A 12,562-nucleotide genomic window follows, 5' to 3' on the forward strand; every position below is an offset into this window, starting at 1 on the left:
CAGAGTGATGTTACAGATGGACATTAGCCCGTAAGGGCCTCGCCATCCCAAATCGCTATTTGCATGTCTTACTTTAAAAAATTATGCCAAAAATTACGATAGACCTGCTAAATAAACAAGTAGCAAAGGTATCTGAGATGGCTCTGTGAATTGCTAAGTCTGTTATATATGTACTACGAATAAATAAAACAGAATAAACTATGTAACCTGGGATATTTAATAATTACCGAAATTTCAGAATCTGAACTACATCAAAAACACACCTCCCCTCTTGTTCTCATTTCGAATCTCCCACTTGTGTATCGGCTTGGCTGTGGTGACCTGAATAATCCCGAGTTTTCCATCTGATGTTCCAAACAAAAGGTCTTCTCCAGAGTCACCTAGTTATAACGAAAACCAATAAATCGTATTTATCCCACAACTCGTCTCTTGAAAATCAAAATATTTGCATGTATGTTGACTTTCATCTAAAAATCTCATTTAAAAATATAAAAAGATAGAAGACTTAATTTGGGAGGATGATTACATAGTCACAATCTAACTTTAAGAGGAGAAAACTGGAAATTAAAGTTCAATAACTTATTACTGTTCATTACTGGCAAGTTATCAGAAAACAAGAGTCTCAATTACAGTTCATATTCTTTCTACAAGTTCCCATTTTCACTTTATAGTTAAATGATTAAAAACCTGGAATGTCTAGACATAACGTAATGCCCTCCCTTATCTGATAGTGAAGAATGAAATCTTGATTACCGCCAATCCCACCGTGCAACGCTAAAGCAGTCGGCGGGCCGGGAACTTCAACTTCATATAAAACGTCGGATCCCTGAGGGAGAACAAGTGTTTTAAAACTGAAACACAATAAGAATTTAAAATGATACAGGCACTCGGAGAACTCTACAATAACACTTGAAAACATTAGGTTGTGAATATTAACTTGCATTTGTCAGCAATTTTGCATGTGTTAACTCATTTTAAAATATAAATAAAATGAAAACATCGAGAAGAGAAATACTTAAAAGAGTCTCTATTTTCGATACTTTTCATGTGAAATTCCGTGTGCCTGAAGACTTGACACTGTAAATTTTCCTCACAAAACTCTCTGGGGACACTGGTTTCTCCCGTCCTAACTCATGGGCTTTCACATAGAGCACATTCTAACATTTAAACAGACCCAAAGCTACTTTCTAAGGGAAATTCTGGCCTTGCCTTTGGGTGTTTCCAAAACCCACTCCAGTGAGAGGCAGAAAGACCTGCTATTTAGATAAAGAAACAAGTTAGATCCTTTCATTCGTCTTTTTAAAAAAAAAAAAAAAAGCGATGCTCAGTTAGTGCACAGGATTTGTGAAGCTATAAAGAATGTCTCAGTACTTAAACTCAGAAGGAAAACTCATGATAAATCATACAATGAAAAAAATGCAAATTTATAGTAAAAAATTTAAATATATATAGAACATATAAGAGAGCCACATGCTTTCTTTTATTTAAAGTAACACGTAAGAATTTACAGATATCTACATATAACTACATAAATACAAAAGAATACACACAAGACTATTTTAAAAGGCCACCTCTGGGACCACAGATCGCCTAAAAGGCAGCTGGGAACGGGCAGAGCGTTTAGGGCAGAGGACAGACTGCAACTGCTTGCTTTCCATAAATCCTTAGTGATTTTTTTTTTATATACAATAAGCATATGGATCTCTTACTGTTAAACAGAGCATAATCCTAGAATTCAGCTACATCAACTTTTGATTGGATGCTAGCTAGCTCCTGTTAAGCGTTATTCACAGCACAGACAAGGGGAGAAATTAATCATTCATGCTTCTAGAATGAACCTCGAACAGCAGCTTTAATTCCCCTTAGGGAAAAAAACTTCATAGAACCGCTGGATTTTTCCTTTTATGAAAGGGCTGATGCCAAGGCATGGCCATCTGGCTGTGAAACTCCAGAGAGAGACGGCCAGTGGTGGCATGGAACAAGCAGCCAGGCTTCTGTTCAACCACGACACTCAGCCTAAGTTTCTCAATCAATCACTCCGCCTGTGATTTGTTACTGGCACTTAAACTTTATTTTATAGGTCCTAGTGTAGGTATGTATTTTATTGAAAGTCACTTTTAAGAAGACATAACTATAACTATTATTACTGACAACAACAGCCTTAGTAGATGTTTTAGCCAATCGCAGTTTTTAATTTTTCTCCACTATCACTCATTTACATATCTAGCAAATATTTACTGAGTGCCTATTGTTCCACGCACTGTCGTAAACTGTGGGTCAACTCAAGCGATACAGGTCTGATCACAAACATCTCCTGCTAAAGCCTAACACCCTCTCTCCAACCCAATTGCCTCCTTTAATTTGATCTTTGGGAGAGGAGAGAGTGATGGAGGAAGAAAGCAGGAAAGCAAGCAAGCAAGAAAAGAAAGAAAAGGTAAGAAAGGTTTTTTGTAGCAAAGGCACTCTATTCTGGTTATCTTAGCTCAAAAATTGTGTGGAGAGACAACATTAGCCCTTTTATCCATAAATGCCCCTCTAAGAACTTGCCAAAGATATCAACACATTTGCCTCAAGTAAAAAAAATTAGTTTATCAATTAAAATAGTAAAATTTTTTTCCAGATATCATTTTAAGCCATTTAAAGTGGCTAGTAATCACTAATTTATCTCAAGTACACGCTGTCATATTCATTAACCTAAATTATGAAAAGTTATAAAAATGCAAATAACAGCAACCTGTAAAACTCTGAGAACTCTGTCTTGGCAGGCCAATACCGGTGTAACGCGAGATAACCTTTCCACAGGAAGGCAGATGACGTCATTGATTCTGTCCCCAGAAAGGTAATAATGTTGGTCTTTGCAGTCACAATAATGGTTATAGATATAACTTGCACTGAGGAAGAGGTCTGAGCCAGATACGTACCTGAGAACATTAAAAGTACTTTAAGACATCCATTGTTTGAAAAATATGCATAGAAAAAACTTGAATTTTTTTCAGAGATAAAAAGTTTGTTTACACAATTTACTACTTTATCACAGACTGAGAGACACAGTTTTGCTTTTTTTTTTTTTGTCTTCCATTTCCCCCCACTAATTTCTAGCTTTCTGGTATAACACTGCTTCTGAAAGCTGAAAATGAAGATCTTAAGGCTTCGGGCTTCTCGAAAATCGAGGTCAGAAAAACTGAAAGCAAAGACAAAATAACGATAATTTGTCTTTTTCTGAAGACAAAAAATATTTTAAAAAGTAACTTTTTGAACATGTACTGTGTGCCAAGCATTGTCCTAAGTGATTGACACGTATTAGCTCGATCCTCGGAACTCTGTAAACTAGGAACCATCACTACCCCTTTTCACAGGTGAATGACAAAATGTTAAGTAACTTGCCTAACGGCACACAGCTAGTAGATGTGGACCAGGCTGCAACTGAGGTCGTTTTCAACTCCAAAGCAAGCCGTTTTACTACCAGACTGTACTGCCTAGCAAAGGCTAGCTGAAGTGAATCTACTTTAAACTAAAGGATAAACAGTGGAAAAATGACTTCATTAGCATTTTATCTTGAAAAAAGAAAAACAAGTTCATTTCATAGTATACTTAATAAAATGCAGGCAATAATCACAACTATGTTCTAATTCTTAAGACTGAATAAAGTTTTCACAGGGAGACCTGAAATTTTTTAACAAAAATTATATACCTTTCCCTTCTAGATTGCTATTACCATGTGATCACAGAGAGGGTACTATGGTTTTATTTGAAGGTTTCACATATTTCTACTCCTCTAAAGTATATTTAAAATATTTTTATACTATAATTATTCCTTATCCTATAATGATCCTCGTTTTCTTTTTCAATTATTGTTTAGGGGGCCTCACTTCGTGGCTCTGCAAATGATTTCAGCAGTCCTCTTAAAATCATTTCTATCAACTTAATGAAAATTCACCTTTACCAAGGTTTGAAATTTCTTTTGGAAATCCATCTGCATTACATTTGCATTATGCTGTCCAAGTACTATTTGGTGTCCATTTTTATGGACAAGAGTCAGACGGATGGAAACATCAAGCAGAGAAGGGGGTGTGAGTGATAATCGATTTGATAAGTGGTTGATTTCCTTACTGAATATAGTTATAACCTGTTTTCCCAGGCAACCTTGCAAAAACGTGGAGATTCAGATAATAGTTTTTCAAAAAAGTGAGTAGAGAACCTTCCATCCCACCTCTGCCGCGCCAGCAAGAACATCTCAGAAATGGGGTAGAGACTATTTGTCAGGTCCTCCTCCCCGCAGGCAGCTCCTTACCTTCTCACCTCCATCCAGTACCTTTCTGCATGGGCACGGTACGCGGAGCCATGCTAACAACTACTTTATTACTTCCATTTTAGTATTTTACCATTATCGTTGGCTGTTCCTATCTACAAAAGCATTTCAAAAGTATTATTTTCTTGTGGAACCACTGAAAGTACTTCCACTTGTCATTGTTTCTTATCTAATCTCATCAAATTTTGCAACACATCAGGACATGTGTTGTGCATTATGCAGAATTATACGAGAGAGCTGGACTGGATCAGCAGTCTCCGAATGGAGGTCTGGCTGCTTATACAACTTGGCTGCATCAGATGCAAATCCAGAACTTTTTCCTTTTAACCCACCCCCAATAATTACGATTCTGCATGTATGATGTAGGACAAGGATCTGACTGTTTTTAAGCTTCCAGGGGATTCTCCTTAGTAGCAGATCTGAGGAACGGTAAAGAGGAACTTTAAAGCTCTTTCCAGCCCACGATTCAAAAACTAAACTAAAATTATAATTCCAAACTTCACATTTTAGGAAACCATGAAGGGAGCTATTTTTCACTTAGAGTCTTAGCTGACTCACCTGAAATGATGCCCTATGACAGTCACGAACTTTAAGGGCCAGTCTCTTAAGAAAATGATGCTACCTGAAAACCAGAACTCTCAGAGATGGCACAGAAACAGAAGCTTAAATATCTGGAGATTTCTTTTACTTTTTCCTTTTATACTTTGATCATGAATCGTAACTGAACCAACCAGTCAAAAATGAATGTACAAATACTAAAAAAAGTCTTAAAAACGTTTCAACCACCAATTGATTTTATATTGATTCTAGCTCACATTTAATTTCTGACTCATAAAGTACCTTCAGTCAATTGTATTTCCCAGAAAACCTATTAAGATATGATACTTAATCAGCTGTTTGTCACCTCTCCAAAATATTATAAATGGATAGATAAAAACAAAGAGAATAAACATACATAGCTTTAATGCTTTCAGTGAGGTTTGTTTCAAAAGAGAGGAACTGTTTTCCTCTCTTTGTGAAGCCTCTAATCTCAGACCCCGCAGCAACGAAAATTTTCTCCTGGGGCGTGTTCAGAACCCCTCCCAGTTCCAGTCTTGCGATCTTCTGCCCCGGTAAAGTCTTGAACACTGCCTGCAAAAATCATTGGTGGAAAATTAAGTACACAGATTTACCACAAGCATCTTCCTTTACTGTAAAAAAACGCTGTGATTTTAAATTTGCAAAAATACTACAGTTCTACTATATAGAAGTATCTTTAGAAATAAATGTATTTACTTCAGTAGGTCTTCTGGGTTTTTTTGCTAAATACCTTCAAACTTTGGAATACTTATTCCCACAGATATTTCAGTGACATCATTAAAATCTAAACTCTTGCAACTCAAAGTAGGATTCACTAAGCAGCAACATCGCATCACTAACTTTATTAAAAATGCAGAATCTCAGGCCCAATCCCAGATCTACAGAATGAGAATCTACATTTTAACAAGATTTCCCAGCTGGTTCCAATAAACATGTTTTTATACTTTAATCGTCATTTAAAAACTAATATCTCTTGGTTTCTTTATAATTTTTATAAATTTTAGTATAAATAAAGGACTATAGGACTTCCTAGAAACCTGAATGTTTAACTTCGTATTTGTCTATTTAATGGGAAACAACGCATCGTCGAATTCTTCCTCGCTATTTTCCATGTTATTACCAGCATCAGAGTCTTCTCCTTCCCCTATAACTTTATACATAGCAAGCAAAAAAACGAATAATTGAAAATTGAGTTTCTGATAAGTTTTCACCCTCTTCGCCTTTTTCGTAAATTCCATACTAGGTATAATGAATATAAAAGTTCACATCTCAAACCCATCACTTGTAAACTATGACCTGTGATTATATCGATGTATAATCGCTTCCTAGATTAGGTTATATTAAGTAGCAAGGGCGATGGGATAGTCACTTCCATGTTGCATTATGTTCTATAAGCCGCTATCCTAGCAGACGGACAGATTTTCCAGTCTGTCTGAAGACGTAAGGCACCACGTTGTGACAGGCCTGTGAAAGACCACATAGCAAGGAACTGTGGGGGCCTCAAGATGCTGAGAACAGGCTCTGGCTTACAGAAAGCAATAAAGTGGGGACCTCAGTCCTACGACAGGAAGGAACTAAATTCTGCCAACAACCATGTGAGCTCAGAATAGCACTCGGAGCTCCAGAAAGGAACAGAGCTTGGCTAACATATATACTGCGGACATGCGAAACTCTGAGCCCAGGCTCCAGACTCACAGATACTGTGAGTTAATAAATGTGTGTTGTTTTAAGTCCTCAAGTTTGAGGTAATTTGCTGCACATCATAAAAAACAAATAACTCACCCTAGGCTGTCAAAAGTGTTTTACAAATAGCTGGCTAATGACTCTTGTACTGTCTACAGCCTCATACTTCATATAACGACTTCCTCCACAGCCCACTTTTCACTGTATTTTAGAAAATGTTTAACCTAGGATTATTCAATAAGTAGCGTGTCTCTCTTTTAGAAAATCCTTTTCTCCTCCTAAATAAAAAAGCCATACATACCACCGCTTCTCCTTTCTTCATGCCAAAGCACGTAACTACCCCATCATGATCTCCAAGAACCACCTGTGATAGAGTGAAGAGAATCCAAAATTACTACTATGCTCTATGAACCACATATGGAGAAAATAATATTCTCGATTTATAAATTATGATTTTAAAAGCAGAGATAAAAAATCTGGGAAAGACACCACCACAAAAAATAATCCCCCACAGAATTACAGAGAAAGGCCAGAGAGAAGGTCGTGGGGCGCTGTTACAGAAGCAGCTGGCCATACTTTCTGTTCCATCGATGTAGACAGAACAGAACGGGGACAGAAATGGTGCGGGCGGGGGGGACTTTTTAAGTGGAGCATAAGAATGCTTTATGATTGATTTTCAAAACAGATTATCTATTAAGGGTGTGACTGACTTACTTGATATTTTTAAAACCTTTGTAAAGGAAAATTTTTAACATATGCAAAAGTAATCAGAATATTTTAATGAATTCCAATGTATCCATCATCCAGTAACAATTATCAGTTACCACTGTGGCCAACGGCTTATTCTGAAATATAGAGAGAGACTAACACTTCTTTCTCAGAAACTGATAATCAACAAGAGAAAAGGTAAGAAATGGATTAGAAAAACAATTACCTTTCATCTCATACAAATGCACATATGGATACATGTAGAGGTGTGTGCATGTGTGCATAAATGAATAAGTCACTCATCCCAAGAATCAAAGTACAAATGTTCAAGCACAAAGAAACATTAGACAATTGGCCGAGTATTAGGATATAAAACGAGTCTCAAATATCAAAAAATTGACATCACACAGACTTTGTTCTCAGACCACTGATTCTTGACTTTCTGCAGGGAGATCACCAACCTCTGTGTATTTCATGAAAACTCCACTTTCTCCCTAGAGTGATGAACATTCGCGAATAATTACGTTCACATTTTCGGGAGACTGATGCGCTTTGGTACTGGCAGAGATTTCTTTTCAGATGAAAAATATGTAATAATAGTTAAGGTTGATTTTTTGACAACACACTACTCCAAGAATTTCTAAAACGAGAATCTATTACAGGGATTCCCAAAGTGTGGTTCCTTGACCCCTGGAAGTCAATGAGAACCTTTTGGGGAATCTGTCGGGTCAACAGTATGTTTGGAAGTAAATCTTTATCTCCTTTTTCACTGGGTTGGTCGATATTTACACGCTGGTGCAGAGTAATAGTGGCTAAGATTACTGGTGTCTGACAAGAAACAAAACAATGACACCAAACCATACCAGTCGTGTGTAATCTTCATCGCCATTTGAGAAGAAAAAAAAGTTTTGTGTAAGAATGTCCTTGAGGAGGCAGTAAAAATTAATCTTATTGAATCCTGACCTTTGAATACACGCCTTTTTAACATTTAGTGTAAGAAAAAAGGAAGTATGCATTAAGCACTTCTGCTGCATATCCAAAGAGTCTTCAGGAAAAACACGTGAATAACTGAGCTATGAGCTGAACTATCCACTTTTTCGAGAAACACCTTTTTTAAGAATGAAGAATAACCAACAACTGTTGTTATTAAAACATGGGTATTTTGTGGAATTTTTAAAACCTGAAGGAAGAAGTGAGCTTGTTATTTCAAAGGAAAACAGCTAACAGTATTTGCTACCAATGGTAAAGTCTGAGCTTTCAAGTGAAAAATTCATACTTTGGAAGACTTGGATCTGCCACTGTGAGACTGACAGCTTCCCAATACTTGACTTTTCTGAGGAGATCGGCAGTGGCATTAACGAATGTGGTATGTCTGATGTTCTATAACATGTGTCAACATTTGCAGGATCTGTATAACTCAAATGAACCAATAACCTCAAATGACCATCACACGATGCTATACATTCACGCATGGGTAAAAGATCCATTCAAAGTACAAGACAGACCAATGGATTTTAACGTATCAAAGTATGAAAAGTTAATCGATATGGTTTCCGAGTCCATAGTGCACGTGTTTAAGACCCATAATAATCTGGAAAAGTGATTCAAAGACTATTTTTAATATGTGTCTGTGTTAACCAGATTTTCTTCATATACTTCAGCCAAAACAGACATGAAAACAGACATGAGAATGCAGGTACCTTTGCTTATGCTAGACTACAGAATTTGCAAAATGTAACACAATACCACTATTATCACTAAATTCTTGTATTGTTTTTGGAAATAGTTATTTTTCATAAAAATGTTATTTATGTAAACATGTAATAGGTTTATTATTTTTAAAAAGAAAAATATTTTAAACACTTCCTAGCTTAAATTGTAATACAGTAAGTATTGATAAACTACATAAACAAAAGTTCTTTGGGACCCTCAATAATTTAAGAGTACAAAAGGGCCTTGAGACCTAAAAATTTGAGATGTGCTGATCTAGCAGACTGAATGTAATAAATGACAATCAGAAATCTGTTGAATTATCTTGATAAAATGTTAATATATCAGGATACTATATTTATTTTGTAGCTATTAAAATATCCAGTCTACGGCCATGCTACCTGAACACACCCAATCTTGTCTGCTCTCAGAAGCTAAACAGGGTCGGGCCTGGTTAGTACTTGGATAGGAGACCATCTAGGAAGACCAGGTGCTGTAGGCATAAAATAAATATACATATCTATATTTATGTAGATAGATATCTATAGATATAGATATATAGATATAGATATCCCAATAGTCTACTAAGAAATTATAATTGTCTTGTCTCATAGGATCAATCTTTCAATAAAAATAATCAACACTGTCAGTTAAAGTGCAATATCAAAATATTTAATTACTCTTAAAATATGATAATGTTTCAAAAAAGCATTTTCTCTATATTCAATTGCATTTTACATTTCTTTTTTCATACACACAATCTGGTGCACACAGTACACACAGAGTAATTATTTTTTAAAAAATGGAATATGGTTTTAACAAGTTTGCTTATTCTATTTACTAATTGTACACAGTAATTCTAACGTCCAAGAAAATGACTGTTTGTAAATGTTTCTTGGTATTCTAACATCTTTTCAAAGAAATCCATTTCAACATTAGCATTTTAAAAAGAATAACTGACCAATAAAGAAGGAATTATAAACCTCTCCTCTGTCGGAACTAAGGCGATATGGAGAAATCAGTATCTCTATAGTACCTTTTGTGTTGCTCTATGTCTTGAGGCAGGAAGTAGCTTCATGGTCTTCTGAGAGGTCACTCCCACCTAAGGAAACACACCGGCCACCTAGTGAATGTTCTCTCATACACTATAATCCGAGTTTTACATCAAAGATTAAAAGGACCAGCAGATTCAGATCATAGTGAATCTTATTCTTTATTGCAATAATTAGTAATATGAAATCATTATTATCAGCGATGAACTTATTCGCTAATGAAATATGCCACAAACGTCAGAATTTAAAAAACAACCAAAAATAGTAAAATTTACGTTTGTCAAAATTTATGTTGTCAAGCCAAAAAAAAAAAAAAAAAAAGGTGACATTACTGGCAAGATACTTCACGAAAAAGTATTTCTTGAAGCCTTCTTTTACAACTTCGTGCAGTTGTTTGTTTTTGGAAAGTGACTTAAAAATCTTAGGAAATAGTTATTATTAAAAACACAACAAAGGTTTTTGCCAAAATACCAAACGTGCTGATGCTGTGACATCCAATAAAGCTGATGATGAAGATTATTTTACAAAAGGTACAGGAGATGAAAACAGCAAGTTCAGCCGGGAACTGTGACTAGCAGCGCACTGTTACCGGAAGAGGATGGGGGAGAAAGAACTTACACGTAGATTATAGATCTATAATGTCATTCCGTATTCCAGAGAGCAGTACTGCAGTTTAAAACAATTTATTTGGATATGTATTTTGAAACATCAATCTAGCACGTGCTGTGAAAGACAGCTTGCTGGGAGGTGAAAACTGGAGGCTCCGAGCCCAATCAGGAGGTTATTTCAGTGATCCAAGCAAGAGAAGATGAGAATCTGAACTTGGAGAAATGGTACTGGAGAAAATGGGACAGTTTCAAGAGACAGAAGGGATCAACGCAGCGAGAGGTCGTGACCAGCTGGACATGGTAAATATTAAGGTGGGTAGTGCTTAGCATAGCTCCCAGGGAAAGCGAGCGGGCGAATATGTGTACCACTAGCCCGAACAGGATTACTGAAAAAGGGGGAGATGGAGCAGAGGGAGAGAAAGGCCAGGGCTGAAACGCTGAGGGGCGGGAGGGTGTAACAGAGAAAACATCAGCTCTGGGGTCTGTTGCAAGTAGCGACGCCATCCTTTTTCGCTAGGAAGCAAATTGCCTTCTCTGGGCCCCTAGATTCTCATCTATCGCATGACCCACTTGGGGAATTTCTATGAAGACTAAATATTTATGCACGTGAAGCTGTCGTAATAAACTAGATGCTCAATAAAGCGGCCTGGCAGGTGGGGTCCGGCTCACAGGAGAAAGCGGGGCTCGGGAGGGCGGACGAGCCGGGGCTCCCGCTCCCGGCGACCCTCCGGGCGTCAGCGGAAGGACCGGATCCTTAGGGATGGGGCTCCTCCCGCGCGGCGCCCGCCCCTTCCCTTCGGGGTTACCTGCAGATAATCCGCTCGGTTTAAATTCAGATCCATGACGGCGGCACGGACGCGCCGGGCAGCGCCGGGCCGGGACAGGAGGGACAGGGGGCACAGGGGGGACAGGGGCTACGGGACCCCGGGCTTCTGAGGGGAAATGGCCCGCGGCCGGGGCGCCCTCACTCAGGGGCGACCCCAGCTGCAGCGGCGTCGGCGGGGATGCAGCCGCGGGCGTCAGGGCAGCGGCGTCCGGCGTGACGTCAGTACGCTCACGGGAGTGGGCGCGGACGAAAGCGAGGCCCCGCCCACTGGTTAAACCTGCTCCAATCGGAGGCGGAGAGGGACTGAGGACGCGGTCCACGGGACCCGAGGAGGGTGGTTTCCAGGGAGACCGGGGATGCAGCCTTGGCTCCACCCCCGCCGCCGAAACTTCCGAAAAATATCATTTGTTAATATCACCACAGATTTCATCAGAAAAGATTTGAAATACTAGAAAGCTGTCAACCTCAGATGGTGCAAATTTTGCAAAACTATGATTTGTGCCTAAAGGCTCAGATTTTAAGCACTGGCAACCAATGTCAATTGTTTTCTTTGAAATGACAAGTTCCCTGCTTGAATTCTCAAGAAAGTTATGACAAATATCTAAGTCTGAATAATCATAATTTTTCAGTTGTGCTTTCAAAAACAAAGTATTCCACAAGAAAAGCAACAAGTTCAGCTAGCAACTCAAAATACTAATCACAGAAGTGCTCTTCCTTGAGACAATTAATGTGCGTTGCTATTTAGTAGAAATGTTTTATGCCTACTTCCCGTATCATATGGAATATTTTAAAAGATAAGTACTCAAGAATAAGACTTAAAATAATTTTTGCTGCTTCATAACGAACATTTTTAAGTGAAACTGTTTCCTGCCAATGTGGGCATGAAGACTATAGTAACTACTTACTCCATACAGTTTGAAGCCACTGCTTTGAGTGATGATTAAGTACCAGCAGTATTAACCACCATGGTTTTTGTGTCATCCGTGCGAATGTCAGCACAGTGAAAAAGACGAATAACATCTTAGTGCTATGAGAATACCTAATAGAAAAAGACTCCCCGAAAAGGCCTCAGGGACCCTCAGACTAC

At 38.0% G+C, this 12,562-nt stretch overlaps 1 protein-coding gene and 1 pseudogene across 1 annotated transcript in view; one reads left to right on the forward strand and one right to left on the reverse strand.

Annotated features, from left to right (window-relative positions):
• BBS7 (Bardet-Biedl syndrome 7) overlaps nucleotides 1-11,697 on the reverse strand; it is a 31,819-nt gene extending 20,122 nt beyond the window's left edge. The window contains exons 1-7 of the mRNA XM_039879543.1: nucleotides 11,456-11,697; nucleotides 10,026-10,091; nucleotides 6,873-6,935; nucleotides 5,265-5,440; nucleotides 2,735-2,921; nucleotides 754-826; nucleotides 264-380 (exon numbers count right to left, since the gene is read on the reverse strand). Of these exons, the coding sequence (XP_039735477.1) occupies nucleotides 264-380; nucleotides 754-826; nucleotides 2,735-2,921; nucleotides 5,265-5,440; nucleotides 6,873-6,935; nucleotides 10,026-10,091; nucleotides 11,456-11,491 (718 nt within the window). The 5' untranslated portion in view covers nucleotides 11,492-11,697. The remainder of the gene's footprint in view (nucleotides 1-263; nucleotides 381-753; nucleotides 827-2,734; nucleotides 2,922-5,264; nucleotides 5,441-6,872; nucleotides 6,936-10,025; nucleotides 10,092-11,455) is intronic.
• On the forward strand, nucleotides 9,374-9,491 carry LOC120616335 (uncharacterized; annotated as a pseudogene).
• Nucleotides 11,698-12,562: the final 865 nt, after the last annotated feature.

The sequence above is a fragment of the Pteropus medius genome, unplaced genomic scaffold, assembly GCF_902729225.1.
Source record: "Pteropus medius unplaced genomic scaffold, Ma_sr-lr_union100, whole genome shotgun sequence".
Taxonomy (NCBI): Eukaryota; Metazoa; Chordata; class Mammalia; order Chiroptera; family Pteropodidae; genus Pteropus; species Pteropus medius.